At 50.7% G+C, this 24,899-nt stretch overlaps 1 protein-coding gene across 2 annotated transcripts in view; it reads right to left on the bottom strand.

The window, feature by feature from the left end:
* LOC135236636 (collagen alpha-1(XXVI) chain-like) overlaps positions 1–24,672 on the bottom strand; it is a 31,497-nt gene extending 6,825 nt beyond the window's left edge. The window contains exons 1-7 of one of the 2 annotated variants that reach the window (XM_064303113.1): positions 23,769–24,672; positions 21,650–21,772; positions 18,337–18,434; positions 5,475–5,536; positions 4,891–5,017; positions 2,362–2,478; positions 2,096–2,227 (exon numbers count right to left, since the gene is read on the bottom strand). In XM_064303113.1, coding sequence (XP_064159183.1) covers positions 2,096–2,227; positions 2,362–2,478; positions 4,891–5,017; positions 5,475–5,536; positions 18,337–18,434; positions 21,650–21,772; positions 23,769–23,929 — 820 coding nt within the window. In that variant the 5' untranslated portion in view covers positions 23,930–24,672. Of the gene's footprint in view, positions 1–2,095; positions 2,228–2,361; positions 2,479–4,890; positions 5,018–5,474; positions 5,537–18,336; positions 18,441–21,649; positions 21,773–23,768 lie in introns of both variants that reach the window. The other variant, XM_064303112.1, reaches the window with a different exon arrangement.
* Positions 24,673–24,899: the final 227 nt, after the last annotated feature.

Genomic DNA, 24,899 nt, shown 5'->3' with positions numbered 1-24,899 from the left:
GCTGCGGCCCTCCAGGACTGGAGTTAAACCTGCAGACACTGCGGCCCTCCAGGACTGGAGTTAAACTGGCAGACTCCTCCAGGATTTGAAATCCCTGGTGTAAAAGCACACACACTCTCAGCCACACCAGAAAGCCCTCTGTCTGAATCCAGCCCAGCCATGCAGAGCCACCTGCTGCCAATCAGGCTCAGGGGACTCACAGCTTCAGACGAAACGCGATGTCTGCCAGCACCGTGTCCCCAAACCTTTACACAAGTCCCAGGAAATCCAGTAAAGAAAACGAATGGACCATCCCCCCCAAGGCTGTTAAGAGTGCCTCTCTCTCCCTGCTCACGGTATACTTTACCAATAGGGGTCCTAAAAGAAGGGTCTTGGTGCTGTCCTGTGAATGCGGTGTGTATATTAAAGCAGGAATTATGTTATAATATTACGGGGACGAGGAGGAAAGAGTCAGGCAGTGCAGAGCAGCCTTTTCCTCTCTTCTCACGGTCCTGGGTGAGAGTCTCGCTTGCCTCAGTGACTTCCTGCTGGCGTGATCAGCAGGCCCAGGAGCTGGGGGGGAGGGGGCAGGCGGTTTGGGCAGAACATCGGCGAGCAGCTGCAGAGCTCCCAGTAACGGGACGCGTCCCTCTGGAACTCATTTGGGTGTTCCTGCAGTGCGCTCGCAGCACCCCTCACCAGCACCGCCGCTTTGATTTCCAAACCCCGCCACCGTACCTCTCCCCGCGTCTCACTGAGCAGGTTTCTTGGCCCGAGGGGCAGCCTTTGGCTTCCAGAACCAGACAGCAGTGCTGACAGGCTACAAATTGGGTCTGATTTACAGGAGGCCGACCGTACCCGGACGGTGGAAGCCCTGACACAGCCAGCCTCCTAATTGGACACAGCTTCCTTCCCCTGGCTTCTGCAAGAGAGGGCGCGTGTCTCCCTCTGGTGGTGGACTTGCAGAAGTACAGTGTACACATTGCAGTACTGGTGAGGTTCCTTCCCACAAAACCCAATGCTGTAAGAAAGATATTCTTGGAAGTCTCATTGGTGCTGGTATAATTTATAAGTATACAAATGAGTTTAATTATACAACTGATTTTTAAAAATTCCGTTTAAGGATAAATAAACATTTCGTACATGCCATGAGACAGCTCTAGTCTCACACAGTTAGATGAAACAGTCCCTCAGGTCTGACTCAGGCCTTACAAAGCCATGGCTGACGGGACCCAGGGGAGAGAGAAAAACATCATAAAAATATCTGAGTTAAAATGAAAATATAAATTGTAATCGCAATGTCCAAAGTCTGGACAGGGAGAAAACAGATCACACCGTCTTGTGCCACAAAAGAAGGGTGGTTATATTTTTGGAATGTCAAAGCAGAACCATGAGACAGGAGCCTTGAATCAACCAGGAAAACAGGAAACAGAAAAGCAGACTGTCTTCAGACGCAAATATGTTTTGACCCAGACGGAGAACATACCGGACGTGTTCCCCCACAGCAGGAAGGTCAGGCGCTAGCGAGGCTAACCGCGTCGCCCCAAACGGACCGCCGCTTTCTGGACCGGAGGCGTAACCGCCCCTCGTCCCCCGTCCCGCGGCGGAAACACTGCCCGTGTCATCCAACCCCAAGGACCCGAACAGTTCTATTCCAGCAGCCCGCTGCAGCCCACGCGTTAGTCCAGCTCAGTGCTCAGCAAATAGTTTGTATCGAGCTCAGGATGTAGATATCAGAAACTGCAGCTTTCCCTGAAGAAATACAGACCAGTAAGAATGAACGCAGTCTCACAGAGCTCTCTGCTGCTCCTCTACAGAGCTCTCTGCTCCACCACAGAGCTCTCTGCTCCTCCACAGAGCTCTCTGCTCCACCACAGAGCTCTCTGCTCCTCCACAGAGCTCTCTGCTGCTCCACCACAGAGCTCTCTGCTCCTCCACAGAGGCTCCTGCTGCTCCTCTACAGAGCTCTCTGCTCCACCACAGAGCTCTCTGCTCCTCCACAGAGCTCTCTGCTCCTCCCCAGAGCTCTCTGCTCCTCCCCAGAGCTCTCTGCTGCTCCACAGAACCCTGGGACTGTTTATAAGGGTCAGGGGTGGGCCAAAGGGGGGGTGCTCACCCTGTTTCCGCTCCGTCAGCCCAAACACATCGCCCCGCAGGGGGAAGGCAGGGAGGGGCCCTGGGGGGCGGGGGGGGCCGGGGGGCCCAGGCTGGCCCGTCTCTCCAGGGTACCCCATCTCCCCTTTCGGGCCTGTGACCCCAGAAACACACAGAAACATATAAACATATAGACACATTTTACACAGGAACACATAATCAATAGGAGCAATCAGGACTGATGAAAAGCAGGATTCTATGAATGTGTAAGGAGGGGGGGGGGGTCACCTGGAGATCCCATGGGCCCTGGCTTCCCAATGGGTCCAGTCTCTCCAGCAGGTCCTGGGGGGCCGGACGACCCCGGCGTCCCTGGGGGGCCCCTTGGGCCTGGGGGGCCCCTAACCCCTGAAGGAAAATAGTGAACAATAAACCCCCCCAGTGCAGAAAAAGGGGCCCCAGTGACAGTGTGGCACAGCAGCTCAGGAATCATGTTAATAACTCAGAGGTTACCAGTTCAAATCCCAGGAGGGGAACAGCCATTGCACTGCTGAAAAAAGAACAACTAACCTGGATTGTTTCAGCATATATAACCAACTGTGTGAACACATGACATGTTTATATATCATATGCAAACTTTGCATGTTGCTCTGGATGAGGGCAGGTGCTAGGCAAATAAAACCGTAACCGGTATGTGCAAAAGGAGAACGGGACTGATTTTATAAAGTGGCCTGTGCCTGAGGAACGGGTACGACTAGACTCTCTTGAGTCTGACCGTCTGGCAGCCGAGCAGAATCTGCCCTGGTCAGGGTTCAGTCCTCACTGCTAGAAGAGCTCAAGCCTGTTCTGAGCCCAGCATACAGCTATCCACATACGCACACTGATCCCTAAAGTGCACACCCCCCACACACACACAGCCCAAACCCACACACCCCCCACACACACGCACACAGCCCAAACCCACACACCCCACACACACACACAGCCCAAACCCACACACCCCACACACACACACAGCCCAAACCCACACACCCCACACACACACAGCCCAAACCCACACCCTCCCACACAGTCTAAACCCCGCACACACACACAGCCCAAACCCACACACCCCCCACACACACACACAGCCCAAACCCCACACCCTCCCACACAGTCTAAACCCCGCACACACACACAGCCCAAACCCACACACACCCCCCACACACACACAGCCCAAACCCACACACCCCCCACACAGCCCAAACCCCCCCACCCCCCACACACACACAGCCCAAACCCACACACCCCCCACACACGCACACAGCCCAAACCCACACACCCCACACACACACACAGCCCAAACCCACACACCCCCCACACACACGCACACAGCCCAAACCCACACACCCCCACACACACACACAGCCCAAACCCACACACCCCCACACACACACACAGCCCAAACCCACACACCCCCACACACACACACAGCCCAAACCCCACACCCTCCCACACAGTCTAAACCCCGCACAACACACAGCCCAAACCCACACACACCCCCCACACACACACACAGCCCAAACCCCACACCCTCCCACACAGTCTAAACCCGCACACACACAGCCCAAACCACACACACCCCCCACACCACACAGCAAAGCCCACACACACCCCCACACAACACACAGCCCAAACCCACAACACCCCCACACACACACAGCCCAAACCCACACACCCCCCACCACACACACAAGCCCAAACCCACACCACCCCCCCACACACACACAGCCCAAACCCACACACCCCCCCACACACACCACAGCCCAAACCCACACCCCCCCCACACACACACACAGCCCAAACCCACACACCCCCCACACACACACACAGCCCAAACCCAAACCCCCCCCCACACACCACACAGCCCAAACCCACACCCCCCCACACACACAGCCCAAACCACACACCCCCCACACACTACAACCCCCCACCCCCACACACACCCCCAACACCCACACCCACCCACACACAAACCCCCCACCCCCACACACACACAGCCCAAACCCACACCCCCCCCCCACACACACACACAAACCCAAACCACACACCCCCCCCACACACACACAGCCCAAACCCACACACCCCCCGCACACACACACACAGCCCAAACCACACACACCCCCCCACACACACACACAGCCCAAACCCCCCCACCCCCCCCCAACACCACACACACCCCACACAGCCCAAACCCCACACCCCCCCACACAGACTGGCTGAGTAATGATCCACTTAACGTCTTTAAAGGTGGGAGAGCCACGGACTGCATGTGGATAATGCAGCTGGGGAGGGAAATAAAACAGTGAAAAGTGTCTCTAGACGGTATGAATCAGTTTCCATTCCTCACGCTTTTGGGAGCTTCAGACTTCTGAAAGTCCAAAGATAATGAACACACACTGCCATATATTCAAAAACGCACAGCATGCACTGAGGCACTCCGAATTTCTTCGACAACACATTTCAAAGTGTTGCCATTTCAGCTGAATAATACATTCTGTTGTTAGATTAAGACACATCTCATTGAGAAATATTTGGTATATTTAGAAATATATTTCTAATATCATTCATTAAATAATTGTAGATTTTAAATAAGTTTGTTTTATCACAAATAGATCAGTGTTTGTGCAAAGCCTGATAGTGTTTTCAGCATTTAAAAACACTTACCCTATCAGAACAACCTTTCATGGTGACAAAAAAATGGTTAATCGAGAACGGCAATATTTTGCATCTCCATAGAAATATATGCCTGTTGTGTTAGAAAGCCAGTGGCTCACACACCTGGGAGCCCTACAGCGGGAGGGGAGAGGGGCGTGGGATTGGGTGTGTCCACCTCGTTATCTGTCGATCCTTCTGGCAGGCCATTGGCTGATGAAGGTGGAGGCCCTGCCTCTTCCAGCAGCAGAATCTAGAACCAATCAGAGCAGACGAGTTTAGCTTTCTGCGATGAGAGCCAATCACATCCCACCAGCCTGCAGGAACTTTACACAGAGCAGACCCAGAGTCAAATACGCACTTGTATTACTTCAACTCTTTAAGTTGCAGGACATTTTTGAACAAATAAAACTCCTACAGAATTTTCAGCAAAGGATTTCATTAATCAAAATGTATAATCCCACGAAAGAAGATGCAGTCTTAACAAAATATCCATTTTCTTTTCAAGTGATAACAATTAACTGACCATTAGTTATCAGCAGGAACTTCACTGATAAAGCATTTCATGACATGTTACACAGGTCTGGAACCAGTCAAGTCTCACATGCAGGCTGGTCCAGTTATCTTTAATAGTCGAACACAATAAATTACACTTAAATTTGAGCTCATTATTTGAGCTCAGCTTATTTTGATATTATTACAGTACTCACTTTGGACTCAATAACGTTCAGTCTGTTGCTCATGTCAGCATAGCTGCTGCAGTTCATACACTCTGGAGATAGAGACAGAGATGGACAGATAGAAACAGAGAGAGAGAGAGAGAGAGAGAGACGTAAGAAGCTTTAAACACAGGGAAATATTCAGTGCTAATTCTGCTCAGAGTTTAAACGGGTATCCATCCAACCAACAGCAAGTCCAACAGGGATCACATGAACTCTGATCAGAATAAAATGACCCCAGATCTGATTTAACTCTGAAAATTAAACGGCGTATTTAGGAGTCACTGAATGGCCTGATATTAAATGAATAACAGGGATGGGAAACTTGGGAGTCCTGCTGTGCACCAGGGTAGAGAGCAGAGCAGAGAGAGAACAGGATGCATTTCTCCAGCTGTGCACCAGGGCAGAGAGCAGAGCAAAGAGAGAACAGGATGCATTTCTCCAGCTGTGCGCCAGGGCAGAGAGCAGAGCAGAGAGAGAACAGGATGCATTTCTCCAGCTGTGCACCAGGGCAGAGAGCAGAGCAGAGAGAGAACAGGATGCATTTCTCCAGCTGTGCGCCAGGGCAGAGAGCAGAGCAGAGAGAACAGGATGCATTTCTCCAGCTGTGCGCCAGGGCAGAGAGCAGAGCAGAAGAGAACAGGATGCATTTCTCCAGCTGTGCGCCAGGGCAGAGAGCAGAGCAGAGAGAACAGGATGCATTTCTCCAGCTGTGCGCCAGGGCAGAGAGCAGAGCAAGAGAGAACAGGATGCATTTCTCCAGCTGTGCGCCAGGGCAGAGAGCAGAGCAAAGAGAGAACAGGATGCATTTCTCCAGCTGTGCGCCAGGGCAGAGAGCAGAGCAAAGAGAGAACAGGATGCATTTCTCCAGCTGTGCGCCAGGGCAGAGAGCAGAGCAAAGAGAGAACAGGATGCATTTCTCCAGCTGTGCTCCAGGGCAGAGAGCAGAGCAAAGAGAGAACAGGATGCATTTCTCCAGCTGTGCGCCAGGGCAGAGAGCAGAGCAAAGAGAGAACAGGATGCATTTCTCCAGCTGTGCTCCAGGGCAGAGAGCAGAGCAAAGAGAGAACAGGATGCATTTCTCCAGCTGTGCGCCAGGGCAGAGAGCAGAGCAAAGAGAGAACAGGATGCATTTCTACAGCTGTGCGCTAGGGCAGAGGGTAGAGAGCAGAGCAGAGAGAGAACAGGATGAATTTCTCAGGCCTGCAGGTGATCAGTAGTCTCAGTGCAGGTTGATAAAATGCATACGCCCACACCATGAGGTGTGATTTTCACAGGTTTTAAAATAAAACCCACACTGGCCACCGCACTGCATCCCAGCCCTACCCCCCCCCCCATATCTCCACAAGGTTTCTCCTGATAAAAGAGCAGAAAGTGAGGTCTGATTTCAGTCCCGTCACATGGGGCCGAAGCAGGAGAAAAACAGCGAGCGACCGAAATGTCGCAGACCGCAGGACGTACGCTTTTAGACCAGAGCGGCTGTGGTTTTTACCGCAGGGACTTTTCTGTTACATTTTGGACTTGGGGCGTTTGCGAGTGTGGATCTGCGCTTGCACATTTTTAATCACTTCCATTCAAAATACCAGTTGGTCAAGTTATGCAAGGAGCAGTTCCTAGTATGTGTGTTCTTATAATTAGTAGGATATAATCACCTTATTATTTAATATATTTGGATTTACATTAAAAAAGACACCAGGATAATGATTAGCCTGTTTGTCTTCAAGTGAAAGTGAAATGTGAGAAACTGAACAGACTAAAAACCTGCGATGCTGAATACTTCACCTGTGAGGCAGATCTCTGAGTTTGGGACGAACTGTACTTCTGATTTTTAAACTAGAGACACAGCCTGTGATTGGTCTGCAGCGAGCTCACCTGTGGCAGGTAATCATGTGACTTTGTGTGGAACCGCTTTGGACAGAAGCCCAATTCCAGGCCCTAAACTCTCCCGATTGGCTAATCTGAGCATGGGCGTCGACTGTAAACGGGAGGAATTTGCCGTGCCATAATAATAATGACCCGCCCCAGAGGGGAACTCTCCATCCATGGGTGGAGACAGGATATCCGCTCGAAAATTACTTTAATTACACGAATAGAAAAACAAAACAAAAATACACACACAAAGTATTTTAGTGAGGAATTCAACGTTTCGATACACACTTTGTATCTGCTGGGGCAGACAGACAGAACAGAATACTTTGCTATGCTACTGAAAGAGCTGAGGAGCGATCGCTGCATAGAGCAGCCACACATTCCACAGGCCCACCAGACACTCTGCTTTGTGTTCTTCACATTCAAAGTTCCATCTCCAAGCACGCACACATGCATGCACGCACAGACACACAGACGGACGGACAGACAGACAGACAGACAGACAGACAGGCAGGCAGGCAGACAGACAGCAGCAGGACAGGCAGACAGCAGACAGGCAGCAGGCAGACAGCAGGCAGGCAGGCAGAGCAGGCAGGCAGGCAGACAGTCACATGGGCACGGTGAGAGAAACAGGTCTCCATAGCACCTAAACTCAAGCACCCCCACACAAGCACTCCTCAGCACAACCCCCATCAGGCTGGGGTCACACGCAGCATCAGTGTGGGGGGGGGGGGGCTGATGACAGACTGAGACTGGAGTCTCAACCCTCCCTGGATGTGAGTCTGCCCCACAGCTGAGTGAAAATACAGGACTGGGATACAGACAAAGGAGAGAGGGATATCACAACTACCATTACCATGACAACAATAACAACCACAACAACAACTACTACTACTACTACAACCATAATAACTACCACTACTGATACTACTACTGTTTTACTACTACAAGATCTACAACTACTATTACTACTGCCACCATGACAACTGCTACTTGTTCTACTTCAGCAACTACCATCACTACTATTACTACTATATCGTTACACTTAACTTCCTCGCATCAAACAAAGGCAAATTCAACATGTCCCGCAGGGATTCTGCATGAAAGCCAGTATGACCGTAAGATCAACCCACATCGGGTGATTCAAAGGGAGAAGCCCTGTTTGCAGGAGATCCTTCACTGACTTTTCTCCCACCTGAATATCTGAGTATGTACAACCGTTTTTTTGGTGGGGGAAGGGGGTGGGGGTGGGCAGGGGTGAGAGAGCGGTCTGATTCAGACCTGAGCCCAGCTTGACGTGGGTTCACCACAAAAATGAGACCTTAAAAAATTGGCCCTGGCTTCGACAGCCTGCAGACTGATGGCTGAGGCCAGCTGTTCCCAGCTGTTCTCCCGTCACACGGGTGAGGCGCTGGGGGGGGGGGCTTGGTGGTTGGGTTGAGCAGCCTCCTTCCACGCCCACGCTCTCCTTCACCCTGTGCCTACTCACAGAGAGTGGGGGTGGGGGGGCGCGGGCTGAGTGGGGGTGGGGGCGCTGGGGGGGAGCTGAGCAGCCCCACTCTGGAGGAGCGTGTGTGTTTTCACTGAGTCGCCGTTTCTGTAATAATGGGGCAGTTGCAGTGCAGTAATGGGGCAGTAACGGGGCAGTAACAGGGCAGTAACAGGGCAGTAAGGGGGCAGTGACAGGGCAGTAACAGGGCAGTAACGGGGCAGTAACAGGGCAGTAACGGGGTAGTTGCAGTGCAGTAATGGAGCAGTTACAGGACGGTAACGGGGCAGTAACTGGGCAGTAAGGGGGCAGTAATGGGGCAGTTGCAGTGCAGTAACATGGCAGTAATGGGGCAGTAACGGGGCAGTTACAGGACGGTAATGGGGCAGTTGCAGTGCAGTAACAGGGCAGTAAGGGGGTAGTAACGGGGCAGTTACAGGGCGGTAATGGGGCGGTAATGGTACTGAGGTCGGACTAAAACAGCCAGCTAACAGGAGGCTCTATAATCAGCAGCCCTTCATTGTGCTGAGGACAGCAAAACTCCAGATTTCAGCAAGCTGGTGTGGGCTGGGGGGGCGGGGTGTGCTAGCGTGGGATGGGGGGGGGTTAATGGGGGAGTAGATGGGTCTGAGAGGGAAAGGGGATAGAGAGCAGAAGGGTTAGATTCTGTTCTTTCCCAAGCTTTAGGGAGCGAGGGCTGAACACACTACCCCCATTTCACAGATTTCCCTGCATATCCACCCTAACTCCCCCATACAGCAGCCTGAGGGAGACAGAGGAAGGATAAACTCCCTGGAAGCTAACTCTGAGAAAGCAGGCAGCTTTTTCCCAAAATATGAAGGCTAGCAGCCATCTTTCAACAAGGCATGACGTCAACGCCAAGGAGGCACATATCAGGTGTGAGAGCATGCCTTAAAGATGGATGCTTGGCACAGGAGTCCCCAGCCTGATTGTGGACATGCTGTAAAGATGGCCGCTTGGCACAGTTGGTTAGGGACACTGTGTTGTAGGAAAGATTCTGGCCTAAAAGAATCCATCTGAACAGCTGAAGAGAAGGTTGGCATTCGTCATTCGTCCAGATTTCTCCAGGGACTGAATAATGACCTACATGCGCAGTCTTGAGTTACGGTTAGCGGCTGGTTAATAGGTAGTGAATAACCAGGTAATAGCTGGTTAATGGGTTAGTTACACTCATGGTAATAATGTGTGGATCAGCAGGTGGCTGTTATGGACACACAGTGAACCCCCGCAGACAGCCCAGCTCCTTTACGGACCTGTTTCAGTGCAGAATCAGCCGATGGCCGTGGGCTGCATCTCCACACCGTGAGGGACGAAGCGAATGAAAGTACACGCCAGACACAAAAGGGAGAGAAGCCCATCCTCTGACCTTCGACCTTCGCTCTGGTCTATGGTAGGACCTCCCACCGCGCAGGGCCTCGTTAGGCTTCCGCTCGGGTCACATGGGTGGCGTGAACACGCCGCTGGCCGAGCCAAACCTCCACGGGACACGCCGGTGCGCCCCGCCGCTGTTCAGCCCTGCTGGCCACACCGCGAACGCAACCGCTGTTTTACTTTATTTTTATTATTTTAGCGAGTTGTAAAATGTCGTAGGGACGTTATTTTGTCTTTGATTGGTTGTCGCGAGCTCCGGGGTGGCTGGGCGGTGTGGTGCGGGACGGCTGGGTGTGGTGGGACGGGCGGTGTGGTGCAGGACCGCTGGGTGCGGTGGGACGGGCGGTGTGGTGGGTGGGACGGGCGGTGTGGTGCAGGACCGCTGGGTGCGGTGGGACGGGCGGTGTGGTACGCTGGGCGCTGGGTTGCCGGTGGGACCCGGGTCTTCCGGGACGCTCCCGACGCCCGCTCTCGCCTCCCACTGAGTTTGATAAATAAACAGAGCAGGGAGGGGTCCAGAGCAGGGAGGGGTGCCGAGCAGGGAGAGCACTCCACTGGGGGTTTGTGAAAGATCTTGTCTCCGTTATGTTCAAGGGAACACATCGTCTGTTTGTTCTGAATACAGAGTCAAAGAATCTCATTACGCTCTGTAGCAGTTTTGGTGCAACCGAAACGGAGATGTGGTTTTTCAGATGCACCAGACAGGGGAGGCTGTCTGTGCACTGACTGTGAGCTCATTCTGCCCCCGCCCCACTCCCCAGCCCCCAGCCCCCAGCGGATCAGGAAGGAACAGTGGACTCCTGTGACTGTAAGGGGAGAAGAAGAGGAGGGGGGAGAGCAGGAGTGGGGGGGGAGCCATCTCATCTGGAACATATTAGACTTGTGTGTGTGAGCAGGACACCCCCCCCATCACCCAGCATCCCCCAGCAACACCCCCCCATTCCACACCTACACCCCCCCCACCCCCCTCGTTGCAATGCTGCCCACTGCTAGCACAGCACAGCTGCCCCACAACCAAGCAGGTTGGAGTCCACACACACACACACACACAATCTGAGACTTTCACTCACTCATTCGATCTCTCTCTCACCCTCCTTACTCCCCCCCCTCCCTCGAAGCTCAGTTGGGGTGTATCAGAGCTCCCTCATAGACTGCCCTCCCCTCCCCTCTGTCCCCCTGTTTGGCAGGTTTCCTCTGGGGGGGGGACAGGGTCAGCCCCCTCCATATGGATGTGATTTTCCCAACACTTTAACCATGAGGGAAAAAATCCATGTATACGTTTGCAAAGGTTAAGCAAACAGCCAAAATATGCTGGTTTGTTTCTTTCATGCGAATTGACTTTGTTTGTATTCATCCCTCCCTCCCCCACTTTGGTCTGAAATGGACCCTGTACACAGCCAGTAATCTGCTGGAGCAGCAGCATCAATCACAAGCAAAACGGGCTAAAGGACTAAAGATCTTCGGTACTAGGGGGCCGATAATGTTGAGAAAGGACAGGGTTTTAGGCCAGGGGCTGTCTCATCCGAGCGGGTGCAACCCTTTTTGAATAAAGTTGGACACCCCTGCTTCAGGGCCATTCTTTCCGGACTGTGTTCTGACAGACACAAGCAAAGCTTCACCTCTCCACACCGGAGTTACGACAGAACCTCAGAGTTACAGACCGATTAGTCTGCCCAACAGGGTGTGAAAACATCCTAACAAGGCAGCTCATGCAATTATATCTGATCACTCAAAGAAAAAAAGGGCAAGCATTAACATAAAACCTATCACAGCTGCAATTTTAAAAAACTGGTTTATTTTCAGGTAACTATTGCAATTCCACCCACACTGATCAGGCTGACCCATGTGTGTTTGAGGATGTTTTTAATAAAAAAAATTCATACTAACAGCTTCTCAAGTTGTCTAAATACCTCTTTTCTGTGAATGGTCCACCTTGGAGACACTGACAGTCATTTGAGGGTTCCTGCACAAACTATTAAGACAAGGTCCCAAGGTTTACAAAATAAACTGCAATATTCGAAAGTGCCAACAACTAAGATGTTTGCCGAAATGCGTGCAAATGTATGCAAATGCAGAAGAGCAATTACCCCCTGCCAACCTAATAAAAGTATTTTTGGAACAGTGGTGAGGAAACCTTGCAAATGTGAAAAAAAACTAATTTTGTAAATTAACTCACTGGTTTTGGAATAAGGAAGGAATGCGAGTATCAGGAAAAGGGTAGCACACATCTCCCTGCAAATCGTCAGCTTCTTCCACACACTCCCTAATGGGGGGGTTACCCCCTGCATATCTGTAAATGTGTCCTGGCCCCACCCATAGAAAAGACCCCAACACAAGAGAGGGGAACCACAGAGAGAGTGAAGTGAATGAGTATCTGTCAAAATATTTTAATAAACAGAAGCGATGTGTCAGTATCCTATCTGTGTGAACTGGGTAACATCTTCATCACCACTGCAACTCTGCATGTACACACACGCACACATACACACACACCACACGCACACACACACATACGCACACACATGCACACAGACACACACACACACACACATGCATACAGACATACAGACACACACACACACACACACACACAGACACACAGACACACACACACACCCCAGGTGAAGACTCTCTAGCCCTGTGCTACAGCTGTGCCAGAGAGAGGAAGTGCTCAGACGCTGAGCCAGGGTGGGAAATCTGTTTTCATGGAGCTTATCAGCCAAAGCCCAGTGTGCTGTGTTCCATGAGAACACCCCTGCCCCCCCCCCCCCAACCCACCATCAACCCCGCCCACCCCCCCCAACCCCTGCCAGCCAAAGCCCAGTGTGCTGTGTTCTATGAGAACACCCCTGCCCCTCCGCCTCCGCCCCCCCCCCCCCCTTAACCCCTGCCAGCCAAAGCCCTGTGTGCTCTGGGAGTACACGAGCCAAGAGTGGTCATACCGTCGACCCCGCCCCTCCCCCCTACCCCCATCCCGCATTCGAGTCAGAGATCTGAGCTAACTGATCTCACACACCCCCACCCCCCCCCCCAGCCGCTGGAACAGAATCCCCTGAATGGGACACGGCTCTCACACACCCAGGCATTGGGATGTGGGAAAAAATCCAGCCGCACACGTGCCTCACTTCACCATTTACCGCACCCTACAGACACCATTTACTGTACCCTACAGACACCATTTACTGTACCCTACAGACACTATTTACCGCACCCTACAGACACCATTTACTGCACCCTACAGACACCATTTACCACACCCTACAGACACCATTTACAGCACCATACGCACCATTTACTGCACCCTACAGACACCATTTACCGCACCCTACAGACACCATTTACTGCACCCTACAGACACCAGTAAAACCCCTTTTTCTCTGTACAATGGGCATATAGGTAAAGTTTGACATGATCACAGACTGTAAAAAGAAAGTGTATGAACATAACATAACATTTAATGACAAGAACAGGCCATTCAGCCCAACAGTGTTCGCCATTTTCCTGACTAAATTGCACCTAGTGCTCTGATTACAGACTAGATATTATCTAACACCGTATCAAGCCTGGTCTTGAAAATCAAAATTTCTGCCTCTACTACGTGACCTGGCATGTTGACCACTCTGTGCCTGAAAAAAATTCTTACAAAATATGTACAAAATTTACCTTTTTCCAATTTCCATTTATGTCCCCTCGTTCTATTAACAGAACTCAACCTGAAGAATCTCTTATCGTTCACTATGTTGATCTCCTTTATGAATTTGAAAGCCTCAATCAAATCTTCCTTCTCTCCTTAATTAACCACAATCGAGAAGAGTTTGCTTGTTGAACGATACATAAAACAGACAGCACTAAAGAAATGGGCATGCGCAGAGGGGCAGTAGGGTAGTGGGGCAGTAGGCGCAGTAGGGTAGTGGGGAAGTAGGGTAGTGGGGCAGTAGGCGCAGTAGGGTAGTGAGGCAGCAGGGGCAGTAGGGTAGAGGGGCAGTAGGGTAGTGGGGCAGTAGGCGCAGTAGGGTAGTGGGGCAGTAGGCGCAGAATTTCCTCTGCAAGTCTTTTTTGGGAAACTCAGGGTGGGCTTACAAAGCTGTTTATGAAGCTGAACACTGTGACTGATGGGCTTGTCCCGCTTAGTGAGTGTGACTTCATACTGAGCACGAAGCCTCACGTCCGATGTACAGTTCAGCTTGGGAAATGTGGGGAAGACCATGCCGTTGCTATGGAGACGTTATGGGGGACCATGCTGTTGCCATGTGTTACCCTGGGTCATGGAGATATTTACTGCCCCTGGTTTGTGTGTTAAATCTGAGGCCATCCCAGCCTGTCCAGACCCCAGCCAGCTCTGTGCCATTAACCGCACACATTAACCACACACATAAACCGCACACATCAACCGCACACATTAACCGCACACATTAACCGCACACATTAACAGCACACATCAACCACACACATCAACCGCACACAACAACCGCATACTAAACGCACATTAATCAGCACAATTACCGCACATCAACGACATTACACACATAAACCAACACCGCCAAACGACATTAATACACAAACGCCACATAATCACACAACATAACCAACACATAACCGCACAATATCATAACATACGCACATTAATCACACATTAACGCACATTTGTGTTTCTCACGGTTTAACACCAGAGCTCTTACCCAGACCGACTCTCAGAGCTCATATCTTCACATGCAATCCACTCACACAGATGGGTAATTACTGATGCAGGGCAGGAGCTGTACCTCGCTCAGTGATGGAATGGCTCCACCTGGGAATAAAACCTGCAACCTCAGAGAAACAGGCCCACTATTTTACAGTGCTGCTGCTGCAGTCCCATCACTCTCACCTCCCCTCCGCCCCCCCCAAATAATTCCCCCCTACTTTACAGACACACACCATAGTTCATAAAACACGCCCTCACAACACGATGTTTAATGTTTTTCCCCGTATACTGACAGCTGACCAACACACAGAGTGATGTGTATATTTTATTTTTATTTCGCTCAATGCGCTCCCTGTCTGAGGGCTTCTCAGGCTTGTGCTGTGGGGTTGGAGCTCTGGACTGAAGCAGCTGTCTCTGTCTGCCTTCAGAGGCGATGAAAGCAGAAGCTTCACCGATTGGTGCAGACAGCTGTCCGGGCCCAGCCGCTGACTGCCTCTCTTTCTTAAAAATACAAATAAGAAAGCGCCCACTCTCCTCAGGCCAGTGCTGCTCTCTACTCAGTGTAGTATAATGGGTAAGGACCTGGTCTTGTAACCTAAAGGTCACAGGTTCGATTGCCGGGTAGGACATGGCCATAGTGCCCTTGAGCATTATAAATGCTGTAAAATGTTGCGTAAGTTGCTCTGGATAAGAGTGGATAAGCTGTGATGTAATGTAATGCTCGGCAGCACTGGGGGAGGAGGCTTCACGGGCAGGTGCTGTGTGGCCTCCTGACCAGAGGGGGCGCTAGTGTGCGGTGAGACACTGAAACACGGCCTGCTGAAATCCCTCCTGGCCCAGGCTCAGTGCCGCACTGCAGAGCCCAAACCCTCCCTGCGGTCTCCCCACAGCGGTTATGGGACGGGACCTCGCACGCCGGGACCGGGGAACGGTACCGTTCAGGTCTGGAACGCCCGTGTGACCAAAGCTTAAGAGCCTGAAAGGGGGTTTAGCCAAAATCCTGACCCAGCAGCAGAAACTGGTTTCCATCAACACAACATCGCTGTCAATGGAAACCATTTAAGTGGGGGGGGGCAGAGTGCCTAATCCTGCGATGATCTCATTTCTTTCACAGAGGAGAAATCGGGGGGGGGGGGGGAGTTTGGCAGGAGTGCTATCCCCACAGAGAGATAGCTGTACCTCAGCCATTTTAGGGTGCCTTTACACTGAGAACATGTCCTACCGGGGAATCTGTGCTTCGCAAATGGTCGAAGCACAAAGTCTCATGTGTGCCTGACTGTGTGTGCAGGTCATGGGGCTGTCAAGTGCATCAGGGAAACATTTGGGGAGGGGGTTAGGGTTATGGGGGTTGGGGGTTAGGGTTAGGGGGTGGGGGTTAGGGTAGAGGATATGCTGCATTAGGAACAGAGCTGATGACCTCTTTTTCAAAAGTGCAGGTGCACTGAGTGTGTGTGTGTGTGTGTGTGTGCGTGTGCGTGCATATGCGTGAAGAAGCATGTTTTTGTGTATGGGTGTGTGTGTTTGGTTTCTTTATATCTAACATGACTATAAATCTTGTTCATTCTGGTGTAAAGATTCTGCGGGAGGACAGGTATGTATGCTTCTGGGGGGGCTGGGGGGTTAGGTAATGCCGTAACGATTCAACTATTCAGTGTCTCCACAGAGGTCTGGAGCTCAATGTAGATAAGACCGTATGCAGACTATAGCCTAAACACAGGGGTAACTCGGGGATAACAGGGACCTCTCTAGTCTGAGAGAGATGGAGACAGGGAGAAAGAGAGACAACAAAAGAAGAGAAAAAGGAAAAGTGAAAGACCAAGAAATCAATAAAGAGACGAATGTCAGCGAAAGAATGAAAGAGTAAGAAGAGTAAAAAATAGAGAGAGAGTTAGAAATTAAGAAAGAGGGGAAAAGAAAGTGAAAAAGAGCAAATGACAGACAGAAAAAAAGAGAGGGAGACAGAGAGAAAAAGAGATAAAGAAAGAGAGCTGTTTCTGCACGTCTCTGAGAGCACACGCTTTAACAGGCTGCAGATTACTGACTGAAGCCTGAGTTCCCTGGTCCCTCCCCCCCCCCACCCCCCCACCCCTTCACCCCCCAGACACTTCGGGTGAACAGTCCCCTCCATCACATCCATATGCAAGCACATGTGCGAGTCAAACGTTAAGGACAGACTCATTATCTGACTCGACACAGGCCGCGGTGTCCGTAACAGTCGTTAATGTGCAGCAGATTTGACTGCTTTCAGGCCAATGAGGACGGAGTTTATGTCACCATAAGGACTGAATGGGAACAGGCTCCATGTCTTATGACAGAACGAGAGAAAATGCACTATTTTCAGAAAGTCTGGAGACACAGGATGAATATTCTCCTGTTACGCAAAGCAAGTTTCAAACTTTGTACATATATATGAAAACAGAAAATTCTACCAATGCATACACTTCGGTGGTCAGCTGCTCAAAACAGCAGGACCATCCCATCGATATTAACACCCCACCACTTTTGGGAAGTGGAGTCTGGGCGCTACTCAAACACATTTGAAAATCTCAGGCCCTGGACTTCATTTCCCATAATGCTCTCTATGAAATGCTTTGTGCTGCTTAGCCTTTTGAATGCTAAGAAATGCTCTTGCATGAAATGGCACAAATATAATGGAAATCGAATTTTCACCACTTGACATCCCAAAAGACTGCAGTCACTTGCAGACGCTCTAATCCAGAACCACGTACACACGGTAGTGAAAAGCCACTGCTCTAACTGTATATTTTTGGTGGCAACCAGATCTAAACTTATATCACATATTTTATTAAGAGTATGAACTCTGGCCTAAAACCCCTACAAAGCCAGCCCAGGTGACAGGGGCAGGAAAGCCTCGCTGGGCGACATGCAGGAGGAAACCCTGGAGGAACCAGACTCAGCTGGAGGTTTCGACTTTCAGATTAAATTTCAGCCCCCTAAAATGGATACTCCCTGACCTCTGACCTCTAAACTCTGACCCTGAACGGCACAGAGAGGGAGGCGGGGTGAGAGGGACACTAAGCAGGACCAATAAGATTACAGGGAAGCCAATCTGACAAACTTCCCAGGTACTCTGGAGCAAGATGCTCTTGATTGATGACCATGAATAATAGTTACTTAGTTTAATCAGGTATCATAGCGCTGGGCTAAAACTGAATCCTGCCCCACACCGGCCCTTCTCCGTTCTAAAAACAACATGGCTCATAGACAGGTACCCTCTCCCCTCACATACCTGTCCTTAGGTTGTTTCATTTTCGCTGCTCGTTATGGTTAAGCAAACCGAATTTTACACCATTGACTAACTAGACAAGGGCGACCAAAGAGTGTACTACATGGCAGTTCTCTGATTGGTCGGTTAGATGTGAGCTGGCAAGCTGATTGGCTGAACTAGTGTGACTCACCCTGACTGCAGTTGTCGCCCAGGAAGCCGGGACAGCAGCGCCACTCCAGGGCCGTCACCTGGCGGTACACCACCCTGTAGGTTGGTCTCATCACAGTCCTGTAACTGACACAGGGGGCGGGGTCAATCACAGGGAGCAGGGGCAATCACATGGTGCAGGGTCAATCACTAGGGGAAGTGTCAATCACTAGGGGCAGTGTCAATCACAGGGAGCAGGGGAAATCACAGGGGGCAGGGGCAATCACAGGGGGCAGGGTCAATCACTAGGGGCTGGGGCAATCACAGGGGGCGGGGTCAATCACAGGGTGCAGGGTCAATCACAGGGAGCAGGGGCAATCACAGGGAGTCAATCACAGGGCAGGGCATCAGGGCAGGGCATCACAGGGGGCAGTGCATCACAGGAGCAGGGGAATCACAGGGGGGGCATCAGGGGCAGGGATCACAAACCACACAGTTTAGATGCTGCATGTATATTGCAGGCCTGGGTACAGCCCTCCCTACTCTTGCAGTCCTAGGTACAGGTTTGAGGTGTTGAATAAGACCTTGTGCAGGTGAATCGCAGACCTCAGAGCAAAGCAACACCTTCATTACGGTTTCATCACGTCCCTCCATAAGACTGGGATGAGTGCCAAAGACAAGATACAACTAGAAATAAACAAATAAATAAAACGGATGTCACAGTCATTTTTCAAATCAATAAAACCTGAATGATGGAATGGCAGTAGATGCCTGGACTTGCCAAGGGGAAATAAAAACAAGACGTGGAGGTGTGCGTGCTTTGTGTCTGCGACACAGCGAACAGCCCCGTCAGAGACAGACAGAGACAGCTAAGCTATCGGCGTAAACGCTTCACGCTGCTGAGTTTGCAGTTTGGTGTTTTTGAGCAAGCGTTGTTTCGGAACAAAGTACATGTCCTTCCTGAACAGAGAGAGAGGCGCTCACAGCTGAGGCCAGGTAGGGCTTGACATGTGCATCATGTCAGGCTGATCTGAGGGCACTTAAACCAGGACAGAACCCCGGCGTGTGGAGAGAGACCGAGGCACACACTTGTGTTGTGCTTCAGTGATCTTCCCGCTGGCCCAGAGCGATTGCAAAAAACATCCACTTTCATTGGTGAAGCGCTTCTTGTTGCACAGGGAGTTCCTACACTGTCCTGACTGTAACTTACACACTTTGTTGTACGTCGCTCTGGATAAGAGCGTCTGCCAAATGCATGTAATGTAATGTAACGACTTCACAGAAAGAAGCTTTGGTTTCCGACATCGGGGGCTCGCATGGCTGCTGAACGCGCCCGTCTGGGGGCCCGCAGGCCACGCCCCTGTAGGCCACGCCCCCGCAGGCCACGCCCCTGTAAGCCAGCGGTGGCGACAGCGAGCGGTAAACGCGCCTCACTGGGACAGCCGTTAGTGCTGTGACTGAGGACGGGGGCGAGGGCTCGCCTAAACAAAGCACTTCGGCCCTCTGCGATGGCGGCCATGTTCCCGCTGAACTCAGGATGTGGAATTAAGGTCTTATCGGGCGACGTGGCCCGAAGTTTGGCAGAGAGCGGCGGCTCTTTGAAGTCCCTGCTCTGTGGCCCTCCGAGAACATTTTTCACATTAGATACACCCCCCCTCCCCCACTCTCCCACCCCCACTCCCATGAACACACACAGTCTATCGCCCCTGACCGTACTCCAACATCTTTGTCACACAACTGAGCACAGCACATGTTCTGCATGACTTTCTTATTAAGCATATTCATTCATACATTCAAGTGCTACAGGCTAAGCATTTGTGACACAGCTTTCAACCCAAAAGAAGAAAAAAAGAGACTCCCCAGCTGTGTGCTGTTATGCCCGAGAGAGACAGAGTTTTGTCTGTCATATAATGATGAATCTGTAAAATGGACTGTATGAAAAAGGCAAACTGTGTAAAAATGTAATGACTCAGATTGGAAGGGAGTTGGGTCATGGGGCTGAGAATGTGGTGTGTGTATGTGTGGACTCTGTGGTAAAGGTGTATGTAGGGACTCAGTGGTAAAGGTGTATGTGGGGACTCGGTGGTAAAGGTGTATGTGGGGACTCTGTGGTAAAGGTGTATGTGGGGACTCTGTGGTAAAGGTGTATGTGGGGACTCTGTGGTAAAGGTGTATGTGGGGACTCAGTGGTAAAGGTGTATGTGGGGACTCAGTGGTAAAGGTGTATGTGGGGACTTGGTGGTAAAGGTGTATGTGGGGACTTGGTGGTAAAGGTGTATGTGGGGACTCTGTGGTAAAGGTGTATGTGTGGACTCTGTGGTAAAGGTGTATGTGGGGACTCAGTGGTAAAGGTGTATGTGGGGACTTGGTGGTAAAGGTGTATGTGGGGACTCAGTGGTAAAGGTGTATGTGGGGACTTGTGGTAAAGGTGTATGTGGGGACTCTGTGGTAAAGGTGTATGTGGGGACTCGGTGGTAAAGGTGTATGTGGGGACTTGGTGGTAAAGGTGTATGTGGGGACTCTGTGGTAAAGGTGTATGTGGGGACTCAGTGGTAAAGGTGTATGTGGGGACTCAGTGGTAAAGGTGTATGTGGGGACTCTGTGGTAAAGGTGTATGTGGGGACTCTGTGGTAAAGGTTGTGGGTATGGGGACTTGGTGGTAAAGGTGTATGTGGGGACTCAGTGGTAAAGGTGTATGTGGGGACTTGGTGGTAAAGGTGTGTGGTGTATGTGGGGACTCTGTGGTAAAGGTGTATGTGGGGACTTGTGGTTAAGGTGTATGTGGGGACTTGGTGGTAAAGGTGTGTAGTTTTGGGGGATTCTAGTGGTAAAGGTGTATGTGGGGACTCTGTGGCTAAGGTGTATGTGGGGACTTGGTGGTAAAGGTGTATGTGGGGACTCTGTGGTAAAGGTGTATGTGGGGACTCGGTGGGAAAGGTGTGTGGTGTATGTGGGGACTCTGTGGTAAAGATGTATGTGGGGACTTGGTGGTAAAGGTGTATGTGGGGATTCAGTGGTAAAGGTGTATGTGGGGACTCAGTGGTAAAGGTGTGTGGTGTTTGTGGGGACTCAGTGGTAAGGGTGTATGTGGGGACTCTGTGGTAAAGGTGTATGTGGGGACCTTGGTAAAGGTGTACGTGGGGACTTGGTGGTAAAGGTGTATGTGGGGACTCTGTGGTAAAGGTGTATGTGGGGACTCTGTGGTAAAGGTGTGTGGTGTATGTGGGGACTCAGTGGTAAAGGTGTATGTGGGGACTCTGTGGTAAAGGTGTGTGGTGTATGTGGGGACTCAGTGGTGAAGGTGTATGTGGGGACTCGGTGGTAAAGGTGTACGTGGGGACTTGGTGGTAATGTACCTGATGAGGTTGGCACAGGGTCCCGGCCATCGGCAGCTGTGAAGCAGCCTCTGCACCAGCTTCTCCGTGCCGTTGTGCATCTGGCAGGACACCGTCTTCGACACGGTGTACTGGCACCAGTTCCTGGCAGAGACACACCACCAGGGGGCGCATTAGTACCAGTCTTTCCTTCACGCACGAGATGCAGAGAGCTCAAACATCACCGCCCCCCCCTGCCCACCCCAAACCCAAAACTTTAACGTGCCGATATGCATGGAGACCCCGCACGCAAGTTCCGCATCTCTGTAATTTGACATTGTTCGGGTCATAAATCTGGTCTCTGATTGGCTGAGGAGAGGTCACCCTCCGGAACCAGCCCCCAATGAATCATCCAAAAACAGGACCTGTCTGGAAGGTCATTCAAGTGTGGCCGCTTTCTTCCAGATAAAAAAAATCATATTCCCAAGATCCATTCAATGCACTCCATTTCTGCACATCTCTCACACACACACACACACACACACACACAGTGACTGTGAGGGAGACTCAGAGTCTGCAGCCACCAGCAGGACCATGCAGAGCTGCTGACTGACCTTCCTGCCGTCACATTCCCATTAAAAGTGCTCGCAGTGCAGAAACTCGTGAAGGTGCTTTCACATCCGTCTCTGTCCTCTTTTTTAAAATAAAAACGGCTCGTTCTGCCAGCGGCCTGCGAGCGGAGCTTTTATCTGCCGGAAGATTCCGCGGATTCCTGCCGCACGCCATGCGCCAGGGGAGAGGCAGCGTGTTGCCCAGGCAACCCGCCAAGGACGCTGGGAGATAAGCGAGGAAGTGCTGATTGAAGAGAAGCGTCTTAATTAATGGGGGGATTTCACAGCATCAGGCTGATTTTGACTGATGAGACACTGGCGGGTGCACCTCCCATTCTGCCCACTAGGGGGACTGGGACACCATATCTAACAATGGCACCTCCAATGCTTATTCGGGGGGGTTCATGGTTTTTTTGGTGTTCCTGGAATTCAAGGTAATCATTGATTGGATAACGAGCCCATACACCTTGTTTCCAAGTTAAACCTGCAGACACAGCGCCCCCTCCAGGACTGGAGTTAAACCCGCAGACACAGCGCCCCCTCCAGAACTGGAGTTAAACCAGCAGACACTGCGGCTCTCCAGGTCTGGAGTTAAACCTGCAGACACTGCAGCCCTTCAGGACTGGAGTCTGACACCCTTGAGCTAACAGCAGCAGCACTCCACACCTCTAATCCAAAGGTATAGTATTCACTCTTGCGTTCAACTTCTAAATGAAAGCAATTGATCACACAGTGAACTCATCTCACCAGCTTCATTGGGTCTGAAAAGGTTGCTGACAAATTTTAAAACAAAAACCAGCCAGCCTGCAGTTCTCCAGACTGAAATCCTCCAGTCATAATGCCCCAGAGACAGACACAGTAGCACTGGCATCGGACAACCTTTTGTTCTGGAAGTCTAAAATGCTTACTGCTATAGTTTCCTTGACCATGATTTATACTGTTCACACATAATCACCGATGTGAACATGCTTGCACCTGCAATCACGGAACAAAACCTCTTCCTAAATGTGGAAGAACCGCAAACCATTTATGATACATCTTGCTGTTGTTTGGGAGATCTAAACTCCAATTTTTTTTAGTATGCAAAAAAAAAAAAGTATGCACATACATAAGCTGAAATGATGCATGTGCAACACACACTTTGTAAAACTAGGAGTAAATTTATATGTACTCTTCTGCATGTCGCCCAAAAAACTACTGACCGGGAGGTCTTTTACACATCGCCCAATTAAATATTATAGATGCTTACACGTGTGATACTTTCTCTAGAATCTTGAAACTTGGCCTCTCCCGAACAGCTCTCTCAGGACTGCCTCATCTGCAGCGTCCAGCCCCTAAAGGGTGCTGATCAGGCAAAGTCGCGCGCCTCGCGGGAGGTTCTCCCTGCACTTTTCAGCCACATTAAAACCGGCCGCCTGCGTTAAAACCGCAGCATTCATTTTATCCATATTGTTGCTTATTGCGCACAATATGGCCGTAATAAAACCAAGCGGAAACAAAGTACAGTTATAACGTTTCACCAATGTACCGTTCCAGGTGCCTATACTTACCTGCGATGCGCGCCGCCGGTGGCCGGGGGTCCCGCGCTTTGTTCAGAGTTGAAGTGCGGTACGGTCACCGCGGGAAACTGGTATATAAACCGGGACCCTCGCGCCAGACAGGACGAAAACATCCAGATGCACAAAACGTGCAAGACTACGGTTATCCTCATTGCCGATTCCGCTGTTCGTCTGCTTCGGAGATTGTAGTAGAGCGTTGCCGACACACTGGAAGTGAGCACTAATGTGATAGCGCCGGCCGGACGAACGAACAACGTAGAGGAAAAGAAAATATGCGTATATATCACCGATAACTAAAATGCGCAAGGGTAAACGCGCTGTTTACGTATTCGATATACTGCTCGTTCAGAGATAGAGCTAATCTTGCGCACACAATTGCCTTCACACACCCTTCTCTCTGACTAATGTGTGGCAACAGAGCAGCCTGCTTCTCACCGTTGCGGGAGGGATTTAAATGTCTCCAGCGTCTGGGAAGCGCGCGCTAAAACGCACTGAAGTTTGGAGAGGGAGCAGGGTTTTCAGTTCAGAGCGCCAGTTTCGAAGTGATTGCAGTTCCTGAAAGCAGGCCAACCGTTTTTATCTGACAATAATCTTACAGAAAAAACGAGGTGAACCTTCTCATTAATGATCATTACTTACAATAAATGAAAATGGCTATATTCTGCATGACTTATCCTTTCAGGTGTGCAAATGCACTCTGAAAGTACTTAAACCTCACAATTAAATGACAGAAACTGCTTTTAATTGAAATGTCACGTTCCCCGTTTTGGTATTTCAGCAAGCACGGGCTTGTGCTGAACAGCCAATATAGAATGTTTGATAATCCGAATAGAGCCACGTGATTTTATATCCACACTGGAGAAGACCAATTCAAGAAGACAGCATTACGTCTCTAATTTCTCAAACCTGATCTCATACGTCAGCTTTAAAAGATTACCGTGAAGACGTGGGAAACATGGCGCTCAGAAGGATTGGATGTGTTTTCAATTTTATTCAATTATTTTGTGGAAAGCCGCGACCCCGGAGTAGTACAGAGAAACGCACGCAACCCAGGGTTTACAAATGCAGGGGGGGTGGTGGTATGCAATGCATAAAACCTGTAATACCAATAAAGACAATAAA

This window comes from Anguilla rostrata, chromosome 12 (assembly GCF_018555375.3).
Source record: "Anguilla rostrata isolate EN2019 chromosome 12, ASM1855537v3, whole genome shotgun sequence".
NCBI classification, from domain to species: domain Eukaryota; kingdom Metazoa; phylum Chordata; class Actinopteri; order Anguilliformes; family Anguillidae; genus Anguilla; species Anguilla rostrata.
Note: the sequence above shows the minus strand (reverse complement) of the source record. Positions and strands in the feature narration are given on the sequence as shown.